The 22,352-nt window shown below is 44.0% G+C and overlaps 1 protein-coding gene across 1 annotated transcript in view; it reads right to left on the bottom strand.

Moving 5' to 3' along the window:
* LOC139367126 (NADP-dependent malic enzyme-like) overlaps positions 1 to 22,352 on the bottom strand; it is a 150,595-nt gene that overhangs the window by 87,617 nt on the left and 40,626 nt on the right. The window contains exons 2-3 of the mRNA XM_071105190.1: positions 10,610 to 10,743; positions 1,010 to 1,159 (exon numbers count right to left, since the gene is read on the bottom strand). Of these exons, the coding sequence (XP_070961291.1) occupies positions 1,010 to 1,159; positions 10,610 to 10,743 (284 nt within the window). The remainder of the gene's footprint in view (positions 1 to 1,009; positions 1,160 to 10,609; positions 10,744 to 22,352) is intronic.

Here is a 22,352-nt window from a genome sequence, read left to right as displayed (position 1 = left end):
TAATCAAAAGCATCCCTGGTTATGATCAGTTTATTTGGGGTTTTAGACTTTGAGACCCACAAGGAAAAGTTCACTGAGGATATGAGTGAGTGAGTCCCAAATGGCACCCTATTCCCTATATAGTCCATATGGGCCCTGGTAAAAATAAAAAAATAAAAGTAGTGCACTATATAGGGAATAGGGTGCCATTTGGAATGCACAGAGTGTGTCAGTGTGTGACTGACTGACAGAGTGACTGACGAGGAGAGAGTGAAAGAGTCTATAAAGAGTGTTTATAACTGAGAGGTACTAATCAAGACAATATAACTTCAACATCCTTCTCCCTCTCCATCAGTAGTTGACTACAGAACAATACTCTCGGTGGTGTTTCTTGGACGATGTTAGCTCTAATGTCTAAGACTCAAAACAAACCCAACACCTGACATCTTCACAACACAGTCTAGATATGTTAAAGCCAAGTCAAGCATGATCAGCTCCTTGACGTCTGAATGTGTGTTATATTAATTTGATCTGCATTATGACTCTAATGAGGGAGTTTAGTGGTGACAGAGAGACTTGTTTGAGGAGAAACAGACAGAGATAACTGAGCAGACCGAAGAGGCAAGTCCTGCTTTATGCAATGCCAAGTCCATTCAAGGTGAACTGCACACTGTAACTGCTTATACTGGCCTAAGCTGCCCAAGGACTTGCAGAACCCAACTCGGCACAGACCCTGTCCCAGCCTCTAATTTTGATTGAGAGTTTTTTGCAACAGGCGCCAAGTCCAACATACACAGATGTTTGAAGATTCAAAAGGATTTGTGTTTCATAAGAATGCATCTAAATTATTTGACAATTGGTGGTAAAATCTTAAAACAATGTTAAGGCTGGCCACGAGCAGCAAGTGTGTGTGTGTGTCACAGTATATCCATTAGGCCTATTCAGTGTGTGTGTGTGCATGCATGTGGTGTGTGTTAGTGCTCCCATGTGTGTGTGCATACATCCATGTGTGTGTGTGTTTCTCTCTCACCTGGGTCTCCTGAAGGCAAGGCCATACATCTGGCAGGCCAGGCCCACGGTGGGGGTGTAAACAATAGGCATGAACCTCTCCGTGTCGGACGTCAGCACACGGTAGAACAGCTTCTCATTCCTGTCCTGGAGCCCCATCAGAAACACATATCTGAGAATGGCAGAGGAGGAGGAGGAGGGGGTGAGGGAAAAGGTGAACATCTTTCACACTGATTCCTAAACTGTGCATGTAAAACAGACTTCAGAGGGACTTTATGAAATACAAATCTCAGAGTGTGACAGAGAGAAATAAAAAAGAAGCGTGTGTGAAGAGGAGAGAGAGAGAGAGACATCTGGGGTGACTCAAAGAGATTGCACCATGTAAGAGCAATACCATACTCTGTCGGGCCCCATTTTCCCTTTCCCTCTGGACTTAAGGACCCAATTGAAAATAAATTACCCATATAAAGTGGGGTGGGGGGGGAATGCCACGCCGACTCCCTCGTTGCCTTGTTGAATACAAGCACTGCTCATCATGTGCTGATAGTAGTACAATAATTGCTGGATAAAGTTACTGTTGCTTACATTACAAATGCTTAGCAAAATACACAGCGCACAGAAACACCCATTAGATATCCTACACAAGCTCCTTGTTATGACCAAACATGGACTGTGGGACCCAAATGAACTACTATCCCACTCCACAGGCTCTCAAGGAATAAGAAAGCTTCCCATAAAATCTGGAGTATAATGTCCCTCTTGTTGGGATGACAGAAAGTATGCATGGTCTTCTCACACATGTTCATTGGATACACGGTGTTAACAATCTCTTTTCAAAAAAGATCAGATCAAGTCACGGCTTACATCATACCACAGGGACCATCCACTAGATTCAGACACGGGATGATTTTCTCTTGAGTGGATGGTCAGGCGGCCGGAACATCATTTACAAATCATTTGAAGACCGCAAATTGACCGCAAGAAGCCCAAACTGATGTAATATTTGGCTAAAACATGATAATTTCAAACCTTGCTTATATTTGTCTATTACGCATGGGAATAGGTGGGAACAGATTTCCAAAATTAAAATCACTTGGAGCTGATTCCCTGGTGTTTTTACAGTATTTTATGTCCAACAATAAAAAATAAATAAAATGTTTAAAAAATTACAATTTGCTCAGGGGGGCCAAATAAAACCACCCACAGGCCAAATTTAGTCACGAACTAGGGACACCGAAAGAGGCCAACTTATTGGTGCCCAACATTGTGTGATTGGTGATGTGAGGCCATGTCAAGACAGTGTCAAGCTAGGGTTCTACCAGTCACATGACACTAGGAAACGGGGTGGCACAAAATGTATATTGTCAGTCAAATTTGGTATTTCAGTCTAGGTGGCCTAGACCCATATGATTATTTTGATTTCACTTATCTAGTTGTCTTTTCCACGAGCGACTACAGCTTGAGCCTGTTGTGGCTCTCTCTCGGCCTGAAAGCATATCAGTCACACACTTTTTTTTTCAGATAAAGTGTTTGGGCTGTGTTAACAAGCGTGTGAAACTCTGCTTAAACTTGGCATGGGAAAATAACTTCTCCCTCTTCCAACCCCTTCTTTCTCCATTCAAATTCATGATTCTTTACAGACACTCTTGACGGTTGGTTTTTATGATGTTTCTTTAAAAACTGCTAGATAGCATATCACATGCATCAGGTTAAAAATCACAAATGGACATTAAGAGTTGACCTCTATGACATTTTGAATATTTGTGAGTCCTTCTCTTTATCTCTCCCACTGTGTCTTTGTGCATAGAAGAGGATTTCCACAATAAATCCAGCATAGGCCGACATCTCTGTTATCATAGACATGCTTGGGCTTAAAAGCCAGTGATGTCCAGAATCCAGCCTGCTTTACCAATGTCCAGACACCAGAATGAAGCCCTGCTTTGGGGAGAAGTAAAAACAGTAAATAGCTGCTGCTTGGAATAGAATGGCATGTATCGTTCTGTGAGCGTTTTGAGCAACGGTCATGCAACAAAACGAAGTGACATGGTCAGGTCCAGTAAATACCACAGAAAGCTTGAGAAAAAAGTAAGGCCCAGACTGCAATGGAAATACTATGGCCAGAGGCATGAGGACAGGCAGGGCGAATACCAGCTCTAATAAAGTGTTCCGATGCCATGAGACAAATTGTTGATGACATTGAAAGGGCATGGGAAAGGGAATAAAACACGCCTAATTGCTGTTTTGGAGGATTGGTGTGGTACAGTATAGCAACCGTCATCATACCACCACGCTGGAAAATCAAGTGGGCTAAAAGTAGTGGTGGAAAAAGTACCCAACTGCCATACGTGAGTAAAAGTAAAGATGCCTTAATAGAAAATGACTCAAGTATAAGTAAAAGTCACCTGGTAAAAAAGCCTAGAAGTATTTTGTTTAAAAAAATAATACTTAAGTATCAAAAGTATAAATCATTTTAAATTCCTTATATTAAGAAAGCCAGATGGCAACATTTTCTTGATTTTTTATTTATTTACGGAAAGCCATGGGCACAATCCAACATTCAGACATCATTTACAAACTAAGTATGTGTGTTTAGTGAGTTAGCCAGATCAGAGGCAATAGGGATGACCAGGGATGTTCGGTTGATAAGTGCGTAATTTGACTATTTTCTTGTCCTGCTAAGCATTCAAAATGTAAAGAGTACTTTTGGGTGTCAAGGAAAATGTATGGAGTAAAAAGTACATTATTTTCTTTAGGAATGTAGTGAAGTAAAATAAAAGTAGTCAAAAAAATAAATAGTATACTATAGTAAAGTACAGATACCCCAAAAACTACTTTAGTAGTACATTAAAATATTTTTACTTCAGTACTTTACACCATTGGCTAAAAGGTCTTCCTGGCCACAAATTGACCACAAATCCTGTCTCTCTCTGTCCCATTAACAAACCCAACCAGTCCTCACACTACACATTCACAAGCCACATATGAAGACTGCAGATACCATGGTTATTGAGGCAGACCTGCTGTCCTGCCACTATGGAAATTCATCAAACCTTGGGATTACAATTACTTGACGCCTCGTAGTGCCTGACGGAGAGATGTACTGCTTGCCAGCAAACAAGATTTCAAGATACACTACATGCTCAAAAGTATTTGGACACCCCTTCAAATTAGTGGATTCGGCTATTTCAGCCACACCTGTTTCTGACAGGTGTATAAAATCTAACACACAGCCATGCAATTTCCATAGACAAATATCGGTAGTAGAATGGCCTGTACTGATGAGCTCAGTGACATTCAGCGTGGCACCAACTCAACAAAAAAAGAAACGCCCTCTCACTGTCAACTGCGTCTATTGTCAGCAAATTTAAAATGTGTAAATATTTGTATGAACATAAGATTCAACTACAGAGACAAACTGAACATGCTCCGCAGACATGTGACTAACAGAAATGGAAAAATGTGTCCCTGAACAAAGGGGGGGTCAAAATCAAAACAGTCAGTATCTGGTGTGGCCACCAGCTGCATTAAGTACATCTCCTCCTCATGGATGCACCAGATTTGCCAGTTCTTGCTGTGTCATGTTACCCCACTCTTCCACCAAGGCACCTGCAAATTCCCAGACATTTCTGGTGGGAATGGCCCTAGCCCTCACCCTCCGATCCAACAAGTCCCAGATGTGCTCAATGGGATTGAGATCCGGGCCCTTCGCTGGCCATGGCAGAACACTGACATTCACGCACAGAACAAGCAGCATGGCTGGTGGCATGTCATGCTGGAGGGTCATGTCAGGATGAGCCTGCAGGAAGGGTACCACATGAGGGAGGAGGATGTCTTCCCTGTAATGCACAGCGTTGAGATCGCCTGCAATGACAACAAGCTTAGTCCGATGATGCGGTGACACACCGCCCCAGACCATGACGGACCCTCCACCTCCAAATCGATCCCGCTCCAGAGTACAGGCCTCGGTGTAATGCTCATTCCTTTGACGATAAACGCGAATCCGACCATCACCCCTGCTGAGACAAAAATGTGACTTGTCAGTGAAGAGCACTTTTTTCCAGTCCTGTCTGGTCCAGTGACAGTGGGTCTGTGCCCATAGGCAACGTTGTTGCCGGCGATGTCTGGTGAGGACCTGCCTTACAACAGGCCTACAAGCCCCCAGTCCAGCCTCTCTCAGCCTATTGCGGACAGTCTGAGCAGTGATAGAGGGATTGTGTGTTCTGGTTTAACTCGGGCAGTTGTTGTTGCCATCCTGTACATGTCCCGCAGGTGTGATGTTTGGATTTAGCAATCCTGTGCAGGTATGGTTACACGTGGTCTGCCACTGAGGACGATCAGCTGTCCGTCCTGTCTTAGGCATCTCACAGTACGGACATTGCAATTTGTTGCACTGGCCACATCTGCAGTCCTCATGCCTAAGGCATGTTCACGCAGATGAGCGGGGACCCTGGGCATCTTTCTTTTGGTGTTTTTCAGAGTCAGTAGAAAGGCCTCTGTAGTGCCCTAAGTTTTGATAACTGTGACCTTAATTGCCTACCGTCTATAAGCTGTTAGTGTCTTAACAATCATTCCACAGGTACATGTTCGTTAATTGTTTATGGTTCATTGAGCAAGCATGGGAAACAGTGTTTAAACCCTTACAATGAAGATCTGTGAAGTTACTTGGATTTTTACAAATTATCTTTGAAAGACAGGGTCCTGAAAAATGGACGTTTCTTTTTTTTTGCGGAATTTAGGATGCCACCTTTCCAACAAGTCAGTTTGTAAAATGTCTTCCCTGCTAGAGATGTCCCAGTCAACTGTAAGTGCTATTATTGTGAAGTGGAAAAGTCTAGGAGCAACAATGACTCATCCGCAAAGTGGTAGGCCAAACAAGCTCACAGAACACAACCGCAGAGAGCTAAAGCGCGCAGTTTCACCATGCGCAATGCCAAGCGTCGGCTGAAATGGTGTATAGCTCACCACCATTGGACTCTGGAGCAGTGGAAATTAGTTCTCTGGAGTGATGAATCACACTTCACCATCTGGCAGTCCGGTGGACGAATCTGGGTTTGGCGGATGCCAGGAGAACGCTACCTGCCCGAATACATAACACCAATTGTAAAGTTTGGTAAAGGAGGAATCATGGTCTGGGGGCGTTTTTCATGGTTCGGGCTAAGCCCCTGAGTTCCAATGAAGGGAAATCTTAATGCTACAGCATACAACAGCATTCTAGATGGTTCTGTGTTTCCAACTATGTGGCAACAGTTTGGGGAAGGCTCTTTCCAATCTTTTAACATTTATTTTTTATTTATTTAACCTTTATTTAACCTTTATTTAACCAGGTAGGCTAGTTGAGAACAAGTTCTCATTTGCAACCTGGCCAAGATAAAGCATAGCAATTCGACACATACAGTCAATAATACAGTAGAAAAAAAATAAGGAAAAAAAAGTCTATATACAGGGAGTGCAAATGAGGTAAGATAAGTGAGTTAAGGCAATAAATAGGCCATGGTGGCAAAGTAATTACAATATGGCAATTAAACACTGGAATGGTAGATGTGCAGAAGATGAATGCGCAAGTAGAGATACTGGGGTGCAAAGGAGCAAGATAAATAAATAAATAAATAAATAAATACATACAGTATGGGGATGAGGTAGATAGATGGGCTGTTTACAGATGGGCTATGTACAGGTGCAGTGATCTGCTCTGACAGCTGGTGCTTAAAGCTAGTGAGGGAGATATAAGTCTCCAGCTTCAGTGATTTTTGCAGTTCGTTCCAGTCATTGGCAGCAGAGAACTGGAAGGAAAGGCAACAAAAGGAGGAATTGGTTTTGGGGGTGACCAGTGAGATATACAGTGCCTTGCGAAAGTATTCGGCCCCCTTGAACTTTGCGACCTTTTGCCACATTTCAGGCTTCAAACATAAAGATATAAAACTGTATTTTTTTGTGAAGAATCAACAACAAGTGGGACACAATCATGAAGTGGAACGACATTTATTGGATATTTCAAACTTTTTTAACAAATCAAAAACTGAAAAATTGGGCGTGCAAAATTATTCAGCCCCCTTAAGTTAATACTTTGTAGCGCCACCTTTTGCTGCGATTACAGCTGTAAGTCGCTTGGGGTATGTCTCTATCAGTTTTGCACATCGAGAGACTGACATTTTTTCCCATTCCTCCTTGCAAAACAGCTCAAGCTCAGTGAGGTTGGATGGAGAGCATTTGTGAACAGCAGTTTTCAGTTCTTTCCACAGATTCTCGATTGGATTCAGGTCTGGACTTTGACTTGGCCATTCTAACACCTGGATATGTTTATTTTTGAACCATTCCATTGTAGATTTTGCTTTATGTTTTGGATCATTGTCTTGTTGGAAGACAAATCTCCATCCCAGTCTCAGGTCTTTTGCAGACTCCATCAGGTTTTCTTCCAGAATGGTCCTGTATTTGGCTCCATCCATCTTCCCATCAATTTTAACCATCTTCCCTGTCCCTGCTGAAGAAAAGCAGGCCCAAACCATGATGCTGCCACCACCATGTTTGACAGTGGGGATGGTGTGTTGCTTTTACGCCAAACAAAACGTTTTGCATTGTTGCCAAAAAGTTCAATTTTGGTTTCATCTGACCAGAGCACCTTCTTCCACGTTTGGTGTGTCTCCCAGGTGGCTTGTGGCAAACTTTAACCGACACTTTTTATGGATATCTTTAAGAAATGGCTTTCTTCTTGCCACTCTTCCATAAAGGCCAGATTTGTGCAATATACGAATGATTGTTGTCCTATGGACAGAGTCTCCCACCTCAGCTGTAGATCTCTGCAGTTCATCCAGAGTGATCATGGGCCTCTTGGCTGCATCTCTGATCAGTCTTCTCCTTGTATGAGCTGAAAGTTTAGAGGGACGGCCAGGTCTTGGTAGATTTGCAGTGGTCTGATACTCCTTCCATTTCAATATTATCGCTTGCACAGTGCTCCTTGTGATGTTTAAAGCTTGGGAAATCTTTTTGTATCCAAATCCGGCTTTAAACTTCTTCACAACAGTATCTCGGACCTGCCTGGTGTGTTCCTTGTTCTTCATGATGCTCTCTGCGCTTTTAACGGACCTCTGAGACTATCACAGTGCAGGTGCATTTATACGGAGACTTGATTACACACAGGTGGATTGTATTTATCATCATTAGTCATTTAGGTCAACATTGGATCATTCAGAGATCCTCACTGAACTTCTGGAGAGAGTTTGCTGCACTGAAAGTAAAGGGGCTGAATAATTTTGCACGCCCAATTTTTCAGTTTTTGAGTTGTTAAAAAAGTTTGAAATATCCAATAAATGTCGTTCCACTTCATGATTGTGTCCCACTTGTTGTTGATTCTTCACAACAAAATACAGTTTTATATCTTTATGTTTGAAGCCTGAAATGTGGCAAAAGGTCGCAAAGTTCAAGGGGGCCGAACACTTTCGCAAGGCACTGTACCTGCTGGAGCGCGTGCTACGAGTGGGTGCTGCTATGGTGACCAGTGAGCTGAGATAAGGCGGGGCTTTACCTAGCAGAGACTTGTAGATAACCTGTAGGCAGTGGGTTTGGCGACGAGTATGAAGCGAGGGCCAACCAACGAGAGCGTACAGGTCGCAATGGTGGGTAGTGTATGGGGTTTTGGTGACAAAACGGATGGCACTGTGATAGACTGCATCCAATTTATTGAGTAGAGTGTTGGAGGCTATTTTGTAAATGACATCGCCGAAGTCAAGGATCGATAGGATGGTCAGTTTTACGAGGGTATGTTTGGCAGCATGAGTGAATGATGCTTTGTTGCGATATAAGAAGCCAATTCTAGATATAATTTTGGATTGGAGATGCTTAATGTGAGTCTGGAAGGAGAGTTTACAGTCTAACCAGACACCTAGGTATTTGTAATTGTCTACATATTCAGAATCGTCCAGAGTAGTGATGCTGGACGGGCGGGCAGGTGCGGGCAGTGATCGGTTGAAGAGCATGCATTTAGTATAATTTGCAGGTGCGGGCAGTGATCGGTTGAAGAGCATGCATTTAGTTTAATTTGCATTTAAGAGCAGTTGGAGGCCATGGAAGGAGAGTTGTATGGCATTGACGCTCGTCTGGTGGTTAGTTAACAAAGTGTCCAACGAAGGGCCAGAAGTTTACAGAATGGTGTCGTCTGCATAGAGGTGGATCAGAGAATCACCAGCAGCAAGAGCGACATCATTGACGTATACAGAGAAGAGAGTCGGCCCAAGAATTGAACCCTGTGGCACCCCTATAGAGACTGCCAGAGGTCTGGACAACAGGTCCTCAAATTTGACACACTGAACTCTATCAGAGAAGTAGTTGGTAAACCAGGCGAGGCAATCATTTGAGAAACCAAGGTTGTCGAGTCTGCCAATAAGAATGTGGTGAATGACAGAGTCGAAAGCCTTGGCCAGGTCGATGAATACGGCTGCACAGTAATGTCTCTTATCGATGGCAGTTATATCATTTAGGACCTTGAGCGTGGCTGAGGTGCACCCATGACCAGCTCTGAAACCAGATTGCATAGCGGAGTTTCAGCATGACAATGCCCCCAAGGACAAAGCAAGGTCCATACAGAAAAATGGTTTGTCGAGATCGGTGTTGAAGGACTTGACTGGCCTGCACAGAGCCCTGACCTCATCCCCATCAAACAGCTTTGGGATGAATTGGAACGCCAACTGCGAGCCAGGCCTAATAGTCCATCACCTGTACCCGACCTCACTAATGCTCTTGTGGCTGAATGGAAGCAAGTCCCCGCAGCAATGTTCCAACATCTAGAGGAAAGTCTTCCCAGAAGAGTAGAGTATATTATAGCAGCAAAGGGGGGACCAACTCCATATTAATGCCCCTGATCTTTGGAATGAGATGTTTGACGAGCAGGTGTCCAAACACATACACTACCATGTCAAATGTAACTTTCAAAATAAAGAAATCATCCCTGTATGATACATTGTGCATTTTATGAAGCTGTGTTTTGTGTCATAGGATGCAAAATGCGTCATATATGGGGATGATTTCTGTATTTTGAAAGTAACAAATCTTGAAATCTTGATTGCTGACAAGCAAAACATTTTGGGACTGTCAACAATGGACTGATGAAAGAAATACCAAAATATAGTTTTTCGGTGGAATTTTCCTTTAAAACAGAGGAATCAACACAGAGAATATGGTACACCCACCCTCATGATTCAAAATGTTAAATTCACTCTGCATGACTAACTATGGGCATGTGGTATCAATGACCGAGTTGCCAATGATCAAAAAAAATTGCCTGGGACATAAGCAATGCAGCATTACATAATGCTAAACCTTTATGACCCTAATCAGCTGCAGTAGAGACTGAAATCAGCATTTATTTTATGTCTTAAAGAAGACATGTAAAATGCGGTGAAGACGTAAGAGGAGGACAAGGAAGAATGAAGCCATAGAAATTGAGAAAAGAGTAGTAGCGGTTTGTTCAGTAACCAGTAGGGTGCTAGGATGGGTTGAATAAAGAGCTGAGGACCAGTCCGTAATCCTTCCCTTAAATCTCAGTCTCTTTGAAGGCTTCCAGGTGTGTGATCTTTCTCTCCCTGCGCGGACAGGCCAGACGAGACAGACGCACACAGGATCTCAGTCTCACCTGTCCAGGTCGTCCCTCTTCATCTCGTAGTTCTTGAGGACCCGGAGGAGCTGAACGTCCTGGCTGAGGAAGCAGGGAGGCAGCAGGCCGTGGATCCCCAGCTGGAGACGTTCCTCCAGGGAGAAGGCCATGCCCTAAAACACACAGAAACGTAGGAGGGACATCTGTTAGACCATCACCATAACACCAGAGCACGGTAGGGGGATCTGTTAGACCATTAAACCACAATCACACCACAGACCACTATTTAAGGCCACTGTGGGCCAGCTTCTGTAGGAATACTGGATGAGAAAGACTGGCTGACCTTACTGTATACGGTAAGCCCTCTGGTCCCAACTACTCAACATTATCGTGCTGCTGTATGTCTTGACTATAAACTGTGTACTTGAGTGTATTTTGTATTTGATTGTTCTTTAATTGATAAACTTCACATTACAAACGAGCTTTGTGTAAAAAAAATTGCAAGTGTAAAAGTCTATGGTCTGTGGAATGCTAGGCCTACATTCCAAATAGTTCAAAGTCCAGTTCAAGTCTAAAGTCAGCATTAACTGGAGGAAGAATGGTTTAAACCACAGATCTCATTACCTACTTAAAATGTATCCTCTACAACCCTGCTATCCCCTTTACATTCAACATGACTGGCTGAGACTGCCCTGGTGAAACTTCCTTTGAACTTTTAGCCTAAGTTTGTATAAGCAGGGACATTCCATCCATCCCTCTTCAGAATCCCTGGAGTGATGACTCAGGCTACTGCGTTATCTGTCCTATCCCAGTGTTTGCTCTGGATGGGGGGGGGGGGGGGGGGGTCCCCTCAATGAACCCTATTGGCTGATCTGATGTTCTGACTGTCTGCTCACATTCTGCTGTGATGTCCGTCCCCGTGAAGATACACACTGCAGCCATGAGACCGGGCTCTGTCTGACGACCACAACCTTTGACCTTTACCACAACCCTGACCTCCAGACGGGCATCTCGATAAACACACATGTTTAACGTCTGGGTAGTGACCTTGAATACTACTGGATCTGTGAATCAGCTGTTGCCCCTCCTCTCTCACGGAGTCTGGTGGAGGGATAAATAAGGGGATAGGCTCATTGTTATGGCTGAAATAGAATAAATGGAAAGGTATCTGAACAAAAACATGGTTTCCATTCCATTCCAGCCATTACAATGAGCCCAACCTCCGATTTCAAGTGACACCAGTCTCCACTAATCCATAGAAGTGCTGCCACCGCCCCATAGAGGGATCAGAGTGTGTGTAGCTGTGTGTTTTAGACACTCTGGCTGTATTTTTACATCTATGCATAATAAAATACAAGTCTGCTGAACACATCAGATCCTGTCGCTGCTGGGATGGAATTGAAGTTGTGGTGCAACTTCTGTGTTTTGGAACGAGGGCTTGGCCGAAATGTACAGCTTTTTCAAGGAATTGGCACTTTTACATCTGGTTGAGGGGTTTGATTACATGGACGCAGAGAGAGTGAAGTAGAAAAGCATACAGTGCAATAAAATGTAGTGTTCTTGACGTTGTAATAACCGTAGGCACAATTTCAAACCTTCGCAGATTTTCTTTAAAAATATATATATTATAACATTATTGGGTTCGGTCTCAACTGAACTTGGGGCTAATGAGTCTGGGATAACACAGTTTACAGTGCATGCATACGCAGTGCACAACATCACAGACAGGAAAACAAACACACAAACACACAGATTCCTCTTGGCAGAACATCTGAGGAACAGGATAAGTATTTGCATGAACACTTCTCAAATCATCAATGTTTTTTTGTAAAATTTCTATCGAGGAGCCTTCACACAGATTCTGTTATAAATACCAGGGGACGTTTGGGCTGAGAGGTTGAGAGCTTGGATGTAATCTATTGTACCTGTGACTTTCAGTGAACCCATGGTCTGATGTCAATGCACTCAATTTCTGTCAGCAGGCCAACAGTGGGTCTAGTCACAGCCCAAAGCCTACACTAGTCATGGATTTCTGGGTGTTCCATACTGCCACATAACAACACATTATAATACAGTAAAGCCTAAAGTACATCAACCACTTTTGGTCAGATGTAACCACTGTAGCAGTTCCTATTGACATTGACACTTGTCCCTTGTGTTAGAGCTAAAAACACATACAAAAACACACCCTGCACTGAATGCCACTTCATAGATGATTAGGTACAATTCTCGATTGTTCTGCTGTTTAAGAACAATGTTTGTTATTTCAATAAAGTTAATGTTCCCTCTTTGTGCCTGTCCTTTCTCCAGGCTTGACTGAGTATGTACTTAAATGACCTGAGGAGCAGACACTCAATACTGCCAGCTCGGGAATTACTACCTTCCTCATAATCAAAAGATACATTCTATTTTGCTAAGAGCCAGTGGTTGACATCATAAAGGGTGTCTCTTTAGAGGCTTTGGACTGCACTGGCCATTATACAGCTGTTTAAGTGGCTCATACAACTGACCATGAGACATATTGGAGACGAGACTAGAAGCTCTGGAAATGAAGCAAGGTTTTTAAAATACATGAATCGAGCTTCAAATAGTGTGGTGACATTATTATATGAGATCAAGCCTCAGATGTGTGACCGCACATGCCACATGTGTCAAACCAGAGAGGAAGAGGCGATGGAAAGGGATAACTGGGCCAAAAATTCTGTCTTCTTCCAGCAGGTGGCATTTTTTATATTTTTTGCTCCAAGCGTAGAGTTTTTAAAAACGTCCCTTTTTCAGGACCCTGTCTTTCAAAGAGAATTCGTAAAAATCAAAATAACATCACAGATCTTCATTGTAAAGGGCTTAATCACTGTTTCCCATGCTTTTTCAATGAACCATAAACAAGGAATGAACATGCACCTGTGGAACGGATGTTAAGACACTAACAGTTTACAGACGGTAGGCAATTAAGGTCACAGTTATCAAAACAGGACACTAAAAGAGGCCTTTCTACTGACTCTGAAAAACACCAAAAGAAAGATGCCCAGGGTCCCTGCTCATCTGCGTTAACATGCCTTAGGAATGCTGTAAAGAGGCATGAGGACTGCAGATGTGGCCAGGGCAACAAATTGCAATGTCCGTACTGCGAGACGCCTAATACAGAGCTATAGGGAGAGAGGACGGACAGATGATCGTCCTCGCAGTGGCAGACCACGTGTAACAACACCTGCACAGGATCGCTAAATACGAACATCACACCTGCGGGACAGGTACGGAATGTCAACAACAACTGCCCGAGTTACATCAGGAACGCACAATCCCTCCATCAGTGCTCAGACTGTACGCAATAGGCTGAGAGAGGCTGGACTGAGGGCTTGTAGGCCTGTTGTAAGGCATGTCCTCACCAGACATCACCAGCAACAATGGGCATAAACCCACTGTTGTTGGACCAGACAGGACTGGCAAAAAGTGCTCTTCACTGATGAGTCGTGGTTTTGTCTCACCAGGGTGATAGTCGGATTCGCGTTCATCGTCGAAGGGTACGTCATGGTCTGGGGCAGTGTGTTACAGCATCATCGGACTGAGCTTGTTGTCATTGCAGGCAATCTCAACGCTGTGCGTTACAGGGAAGACATCCTCCTCCCTCATGTGGTACCCTTTCTGCAGGCTCATCCTGACATGAACCTCCAGCATGACAATACCACCAGCCATGCTGCTCGTTCTGTGCGTGATTTCCTGCAAGACATGAATGTCAGTGTTCTGCCATAGCCAGCGAAGAGCCCGGATCTCAATCCCATTGAGCACGTCTGGGACCTGTTGAATCGGAGGGTGAGGGCTAGGGCCATTCCCCCCCAGAAATGTCTGGTAACTTGCAGGTGCCTTGGTGGAAGAGTGGAGAAACCTCTCACAGCAAGAACTGGCAAATCGGGTGCAGTCCATGAGGAGGAGATGCACTGCCGTACTTAATGCAGCTGGTGGCCACACCAGATACTAACTGTTACTTTTGATTTTGACCCCACCCTTTTTTCAGGGACACATAATTCCATTTCTGTTAGTCACGTCTGTGGAACTTGTTCAGTTTATGTCTCAGTTGTTGAGTCTTGCTATGTTCATACAAATATTTACACATGTTAAATTTGCTGAAAATATTGACAGTGCGAGGAAGTTTAGTTTTACTGAGTTTATATGGAGGTCAATGAGAGAGCATCAAATTTGATTAACAAAAATGTAATGGCTTGTTTGCTACATGTGGCTTATTTGATCAAATAGAAGTTTCGTAATGCTTAGGTTGTGTAATGAGTGTAATGATATACAGTTGAAGTTGGAAGTTTAAATACACTTAGGTTGGAGTTATTAAAACTCGTTTTTCAACCACTCCACAAAATTATTGTTAACAAACTATAGTTTTGGCAAGTCAGTTAGGACATCTACTTCGCACATGACAAGTACCTTTTCCAACAATTGTTTACAGACAGATCATTTCACTGTATCACAAATCTAGAGGGTAAGAAGTTTACATACACTAAGTAGACTGTGCCTTTAAATAGCTTGGAAAATTCCAGAAAATGATGTCATGGCTTTAGAAGCTTCTGATAGGCTAACTGACATCAGTTGAGTCAATTGGAGGTGTACCTGTGGATGTATTTCAAGGCCTACCTTCAAACTCAGTGCCTCTTTACTTGACATCATGGGAAATCAGCCAAGATCTCAGAAAACAAATTGTAGACCTCCACAAGTCTGGTTCACCCTTGGGAACATTTTCCAAACGCTTGAAGGTACCACGTTCATCTGTACAAGCAATAGCACGCAAGTATAAACACCATGGGACCACACAGCCGTCACACCGCTCAAGAAGGAGACACATTCTGTCTCCTAGAGATGAACGTACTTTGTTGCATAAAGCGCAAATCAATCCCAGAACAACAGCAAAGGACCTTGTGAAGATGGAGGAAACGGGTACAAAAGTATCTATATCCAATGTGAGAAACGAGTCCTATATTGACATAACCTGAAAGGCCTCTCAGCAAGGAAGAAGCCACTGCTCCAAAACCACCATAAAAAAAGCCAGACTACAGTTTGCAACTGCACATGGGGACAAAGATGGTCTGATAAAAGAAAAATACAACTGTTTGGCCATAATGAAGCACGGGGGTGGCAGCATCATGTAGTGGGGGTGCTTTGCTGCAGGAGGGACTGGTGCACTTCACAAAATAGATGGCATCATGAGAAAGGAAAATTATGTGGATATATTGAAGTAACATCTCAAGACAGATCAGTCAGGAAGTTAAAGCTTGGTCACAAATGGGTCTTCCAAATGGACAATGACCCCAAGCATACTTCCAAAGTTGTGGCAAAACGGCTTAAGGACAACAAAGTCAAGGTATTGGAGTGGCCTTCACAAAGCCATGACCTCCATCCTATAGAAAATATGTGGGCAGAACTGAAAAAGCATGTGTGAGCAAAGAGGCCTACAAAACCGGACTCTAAACCAGCTCTGTCAGGAGGAATGGGCCAAAATTCACCCAACTTCTTGTGGGAAGCTTGTGGAAGGCTACCCGAAACATTTGACCCAAGTTAAACAATTTAAAGACAATCCTACCAAATACTAATTGTGTGTATGTAAACATCTGATCCACTGGGAATGTGATGAAAGAAATAAAAGCTGAAATAAATCACTCTACCATTATTCTGAAATGTCACATTCTTAAAATAAAGTGGTGATACTAACTGACCTAAAATGTGATTTTTTTACCAGGATTAAGTGTCAGGAATTGTGAAAAACTGCATTTAAATGAATTTGGCTAAGGTGTATGTAAACTTCCAACTTCAACTGTAAGTAGGACACGTTAGGCAGTAGGTACATCTAGCAGGTAGCCTAGTGGTTAGAGCGTTGGGCCAGTAACTGAAAGAATTCTAGATCAAATCCCTGAGCTGACAAGGTAAAAATCTGTCATTCTGCCCATGAACAAGGCAGATAGCCTAGGAACAGTGGGTTGTCATTGAAAATAAGAATTTGTTCTTAACTGACTTGCATAGTTAAATAAAGGTTCAAATAAAAAAACATCCCGGGCAACTGAGAAAAGAAAACATTGCTTGTTGTTCACGCGCATATCTGCCCTCTCATTAGCTAGAATGCTCCAACATTTTGCCTCCTCTCGACTGCCATCTATTTTTGAAGACATTTTGTTTCATTCTCAGTGCAGCCACTTGAGTAGCTGGTCAATATAAGTCCATGGAGGACCAAGTGTCTGCGGGTTTTTCGCTCCTCCCTTGTACTTGATTAATGAATTAAGATCACTAAATTAGTAAGGAACTTCCCTCACTTGGTTGTCAAGGTCTTAATTGAAAGGTAAAAACTAAAACCAGCAGACACTAATCCCTCCTCGGAATGAGTTTGACACCCCTGGCATACGCACACAAGCGCACGCAAACAGCCACACTTGCCCGAACCCGCACACGTACCCACCCATGCACGCACACACAAACTTGTTCTCTTGAATAATTGTGTGCATTTGGACAAGCATTAAAACAAAACAGTGGCCCACACAGTAGCAGCATTGACACAGTTAGGGGCTTGTCTGTGTCAGAGCTAAATGTCAAGGCATGTCTGAGAGAGTGAGATGACCCATGGACTCAGTCTCATTAAGAATAATTACTCGCACAATTCCGTGGTCGCTCAAAGGCTCCTAGTGTAATATGTGAAATGGAGACCCTCCATGGAACCCAGCCCAAATGAGCAATTAAATTCCCCGACAATGGATCAGGAAGAATGGGCCGACAGGGCAAGCCACTGAGTAGGGAACTATGGAACCACCTTCCGATTGGGGACATAGATGGCTGGATTGGTGACGTGGAAGGGGGGAGGAGAGAAGGAGCAGGAGGAGAGGGTAGGGGTAGGGCCCTGCTTTTCTGCTTATCCACTGTATGCTTGGATGTCAAGAAATATTATATCGACATGGTCTGCAGCTCCTGGCAGGGTTAACGTGGGAACCGGCAGGTGGATTTGGTGTGTGACTGACTAGCTATATAATCGAGCAGCATCAACCCTTAACTTAGTCCGTAAATAGAACTGACTATCCTCTCAATCAACCACAACAGACCCTGTCAGTCACAACAGCCTGGTGAGGCCCTCCGATAGCTACTGAGGAAAGCCATTCTCCAAAGCGAATCAGATAACAGCTAGAGAGTGATGAGATAAGATGGCGTGAAGGGAAGAGGTGGTGAAGGAGGATTGTGTTCCTAATATGGGTGCCATATTTTAAACTGTTCAACTCACAAACATTTCCACTTGTTTTCCACTTGTTGTTAAGGTGGTGGAGCAGGTATTAGTTTCTTGAGAAACAATGGAACAATGTGTTGTCAAACACCTTTTGCTGTTTCAGTCAGTAACTGGGGTTGAGTTCTGGTAAGCCCAGGCTCCCGAAAGGAAAATATACAATTGGAACATCGTGAGACAAAATAGAAAACGGGTTAATAATGATGCTGTTTCCACTTTCCATTAATCATCACTGGAATAGATTCCTTCGTTCTTCGTTGGTGAATGTTTGCACTCACTCAAACACGAAAAAATATGCATTCTTGACCAAACAGACACACATGCACTACATGACCAAAAGCATGTGAACACCTGCTCGTTGAACATCTTAATCCAAAATCATGGGAATTAATATGGAGTTGGTCCCCCTTTGCTGCTATAACAGCCTCCACTCTTCTGGGAAGGCTTTCCACTAGATGTTGGAACATTTCTGCAGGGACTTGCATCCATTCAGCCACAAGAGCATTCGTGAGGTCGGGCACTGTTGTTAAGCGATTAAGGCCTGGCTCGCAGTTGGCGTTCCAATTCATCCCAAAGGTGTTCAATGGGGTTGAGGTCAGGGCTCTGTGCAGGACAGTCAAGTTCTTCCACACCGATCTCAACAAACCATTTCTGTATGGACCTCGCTTTGTGCACGGGGTATTGTCATGCTGAAACAGGAAAGGGCCTTCCACAAATTGTTGCCACAAAGTTGGAAGCACGGAATCATTTAGAATGTCATTGTATGCCTCACAGGTGGCGCAGTGGTCTAGGGCACTGCATTGCAGCGCTAGCTGTGCCACCTGAGACTCTGAGTTTGCACTCAGGCTCTGTCGCAGCCGGCCGCGACTGGGAGGTCCGTGGGGTGACGTACAATTGGCCTAGCGTCGCCCGGGTTAGGGAGGGTTTGGCCGGTAGGTATATCCTGGTCTCATCGTGCACCAGCGACTCCTGTGGCGGGCCAGGCGCAGTGCGCGCTAACCAAGGTCGCCAGGTGCACGGTGTTTCCTCCGACACATTGGTGTGGCTGGCTTCCGGGTTGGATGCGCGCTGTGTTAAGAAGCAGTGCGGCTTGGATGCGTTTCGGAGGACGCATGACTTTCGACCTTAGTCTCTCCTGAACCCGTACGGGAGTTGTAGCGATGAGACAAGATAGTAACTACTAATAATTGGATACTATGAAATTGGGGAGAAAAAGTGGGTCTTTTTTTTTTTTTAAACACAAAAAAAAAAGAATGTCATTGTATGCTGTAGCGTTAAGATTTCCCATCACTGGAACTAAGGGGCCTGGTCCGAACCATGAAAAACAGCCGCAGACCATTAATACTCATCCACCAAACTTTACAATTGGCACATTGCATTTCGGGCAGGTAGAATTCTCCTGGCTTCCGCAAAACCCAGATTCCTTTGTTGGACTGCCAGATGGTGAAGCATGACTCATCACTCCAGAGATAGCTTTTCCACTGCTCCAGAGTCCAATGGTGGCAAACTTTACACCACTCCAACCGACGCTTGGCATTGCGCATGGTGATCTTAGGTTTGTGTGCGGCTGCTCGGACATTGAAACCCATTTCATGAAGCTCATAACGAACAGTTCTTGTACTGACGTTGCTTCCAGAGGAAGAAAGGAACTACAGTGCCTTTGCGAAAGTATTCGGCCCCCTTGAACTTTGCAACCTTTTGCCACATTTCAGGCTTCAAACATGAAGAATCAACAACAAGTGGGACACAATCATGAAGTGGAACGACATTTATTGGATATTTCAAACTTTTTTTAACAAATCAAAAACTGAAAAATTGGGCGTGCAAAATTATTCAGCCCCTTTACTTTCAGTGCAAGCAAACTCTCTCCAGAAGTTCAGTGAGGATCTCTGAATGATCCAATGTTGACCTAAATGACTAATGATGATAAATACAATCCACCTGTGTGTAATCAAGTCTCCGTATAAATGCACCTGCACTGTGATAGTCTCAGAGGTCCGTTAAAAGCGCAGAGAGCATCATGAAGAACAAGGAACACACCAGGCAGGTCCGAGATACTGTTGTGAAGAAGTTTAAAGCCGGATTTGGATACAAAAAGATTTCCCAAGCTTTAAACATCCCAAGGAGCACTGTGCAAGCGATAATATTGAAATGGAAGGAGTATCAGACCACTGCAAATCTACCAAGACCTGGCCGTCCCTCTAAACTTTCAGCTCATACAAGGAGAAGACTGATCAGAGATGCAGCCAAGAGGCCCATGATCACTCTGGATGAACTGCAGAGATCTACAGCTGAGGTGGGAGACTCTGTCCATAGGACAACAATCAGTCGTATATTGCACAAATCTGGCCTTTATGGAAGAGTGGCAAGAAGAAAGCCATTTCTTAAAGATATCCATAAAAAGTGTCGTTTAAAGTTTGCCACAAGCCACCTGGGAGACACACCAAACATGTGGAAGAAGGTGCTCTGGTCAGATGAAACCAAAATTGAACTTTTTGGCAACAATGCAAAACGTTATGTTTGGCGTAAAAGCAACACAGCTCATCACCCTGAACACACCATCCACCCTGTCAAACATGGTGGTGGCAGCATCATGGTTTGGGCCTGCTTTTCTTCAGCAGGGACAGGGAAGATGGTTAAAATTGATGGGAAGATGGATGGAGCCAAATACAGGACCATTCTGGAAGAAAACCTGATGGAGTCTGCAAAAGACCTGAGACTGGGACAGAGATTTGTCTTCCAACAAGACAATGATCCAAAACATAAAGCAAAATCTACAATGGAATGGTTCAAAAATAAACATATCCAGGTGTTAGAATGGCCAAGTCAAAGTCCAGACCTGAATCCAATCGAGAATCTGTGGAAAGAACTGAAAACTGCTGTTCAAATGCTCTCCATCCAACCTCACTGAGCTCGAGCTGTTTTGCAAGGAGGAATGGGAAAAAAATTCAGTCTCTCGATGTGCAAAACTGATAGAGATATACCCCAAGCGACTTACAGCTGTAATCGCAGCAAAAGGTGGCGCTACAAAGTATTAACTTAAGGGGGCTGAATAATTTTGCACGCCCAATTTTTCAGTTTTTGATTTGTAAAAAAAGTTTGAAATATCCAATAAATGTCGTTCCACTTCATGATTGTGTCCCACTTGTTGTTGATTCTTCACAAAAAAATACAGTTTTATATCTTTATGTTTGAAGCCTGAAATGTGGCAAAAGGTCGCAAAGTTCAAGGGGGCCGAATACTTTCGCAAGGCACTGTAGGTAATGAGTGTTGCAACAGAGGACAGACAATTTTTAGCACTCAGCACTCCCGTTCTGTGGGCTTGTGTGGCCATTGTAGTTCCTAGATGTTTCCTAGATGTTTCCACTTCACAATAACAGCACATATTCAATCGCTCCCTATCCCAGTCTGCTGTCCCCACATGCTTCAAGACAGCCACCATTGTTCCTCTACCCAAGAAGGCAAAGATGAACTAAATGACTACTGCCCCGTATCACTCACTTCTGTCATCATGAAGTGCTTTAAGAGACTAGTCAAGGATCATATCAGCTCCACCTTACCGGCCACCCATAGACCCACTTCAGTTTGCATACCGCCCAAACAGGTCCATAGAAGATGCAATTGCCATCACACTGCCCTATCCCATCTGGACAAGAGGAATACCTATGGAAGAATGCTGTTCATTGACTACAGCTCAGCATTCAACACCATAATACCCTCCAAGCTCATCATCAAGCTGGAGGCCCTGGGTCTCAACCCCACCCTGTGGAATTGGATCCTGGACTTTCTGAAGGGCTGCCCCCAGGTGGTGAAGGTAGGAAACAGCATCTCCACTTCGCTGACCCTCAACACTGGGGCCCCAAAAGGGTGCGTGCTCAGCCCCCTACTGTACTCCGTTCACCCACGACTGCGTGGCCATGCACGCCTCAAACTCAATCATCAAGTTTGCAGACGACACAACAGTAGTGGGCTTGATTACATACAACGATGAGACAGCCTACAGTGAGGAGGTGAGGGCACTCTGAGTGTGGTGTCAGGAAAACCTCTCGCTCAACATCAACAAAACAAAAGGAGATGATTGTGGACTTCAGGAAACAGCAGAGGGAGCACCCCCCTATCTACATCGAAGGGACAGCAGTGGAGAAGGTGGAAAGTTTAAAGTTCCTCGGCATACACATCACAGACAAACTGAAATGGCCTAACCCTCTTCAACCTCAGGAGGCTGAAGAAATTTGGCTTCACCCAAAACCCTGACAAACATTTACAGATGTCCAATCGAGAGCATCCTGTCGGGCTGTATCACAGCCTGGTAAGGCAACTGCACCGCCCTCAACCGCAAGGCTCTCCGGAGGGTGGTGCGGTCTGCACAACGCATCATCGGGGGCAAACTACCTGCCCTCCATGTCACCTACAGCACCCATTGTCACAGGAAGGCTAATAAGATCATCAAGGACCTCAATCTCTCGAGCCACTTCCTGTTCACAACGCTACCATCCAGAAGGCGAGGTCAGTACAGGTGCATCA

Source organism: Oncorhynchus clarkii, chromosome 2 (genome assembly GCF_045791955.1).
Source record: "Oncorhynchus clarkii lewisi isolate Uvic-CL-2024 chromosome 2, UVic_Ocla_1.0, whole genome shotgun sequence".
NCBI classification, from domain to species: domain Eukaryota; kingdom Metazoa; phylum Chordata; class Actinopteri; order Salmoniformes; family Salmonidae; genus Oncorhynchus; species Oncorhynchus clarkii.
This window is presented reverse-complemented; position numbering and strand designations above follow the sequence as displayed.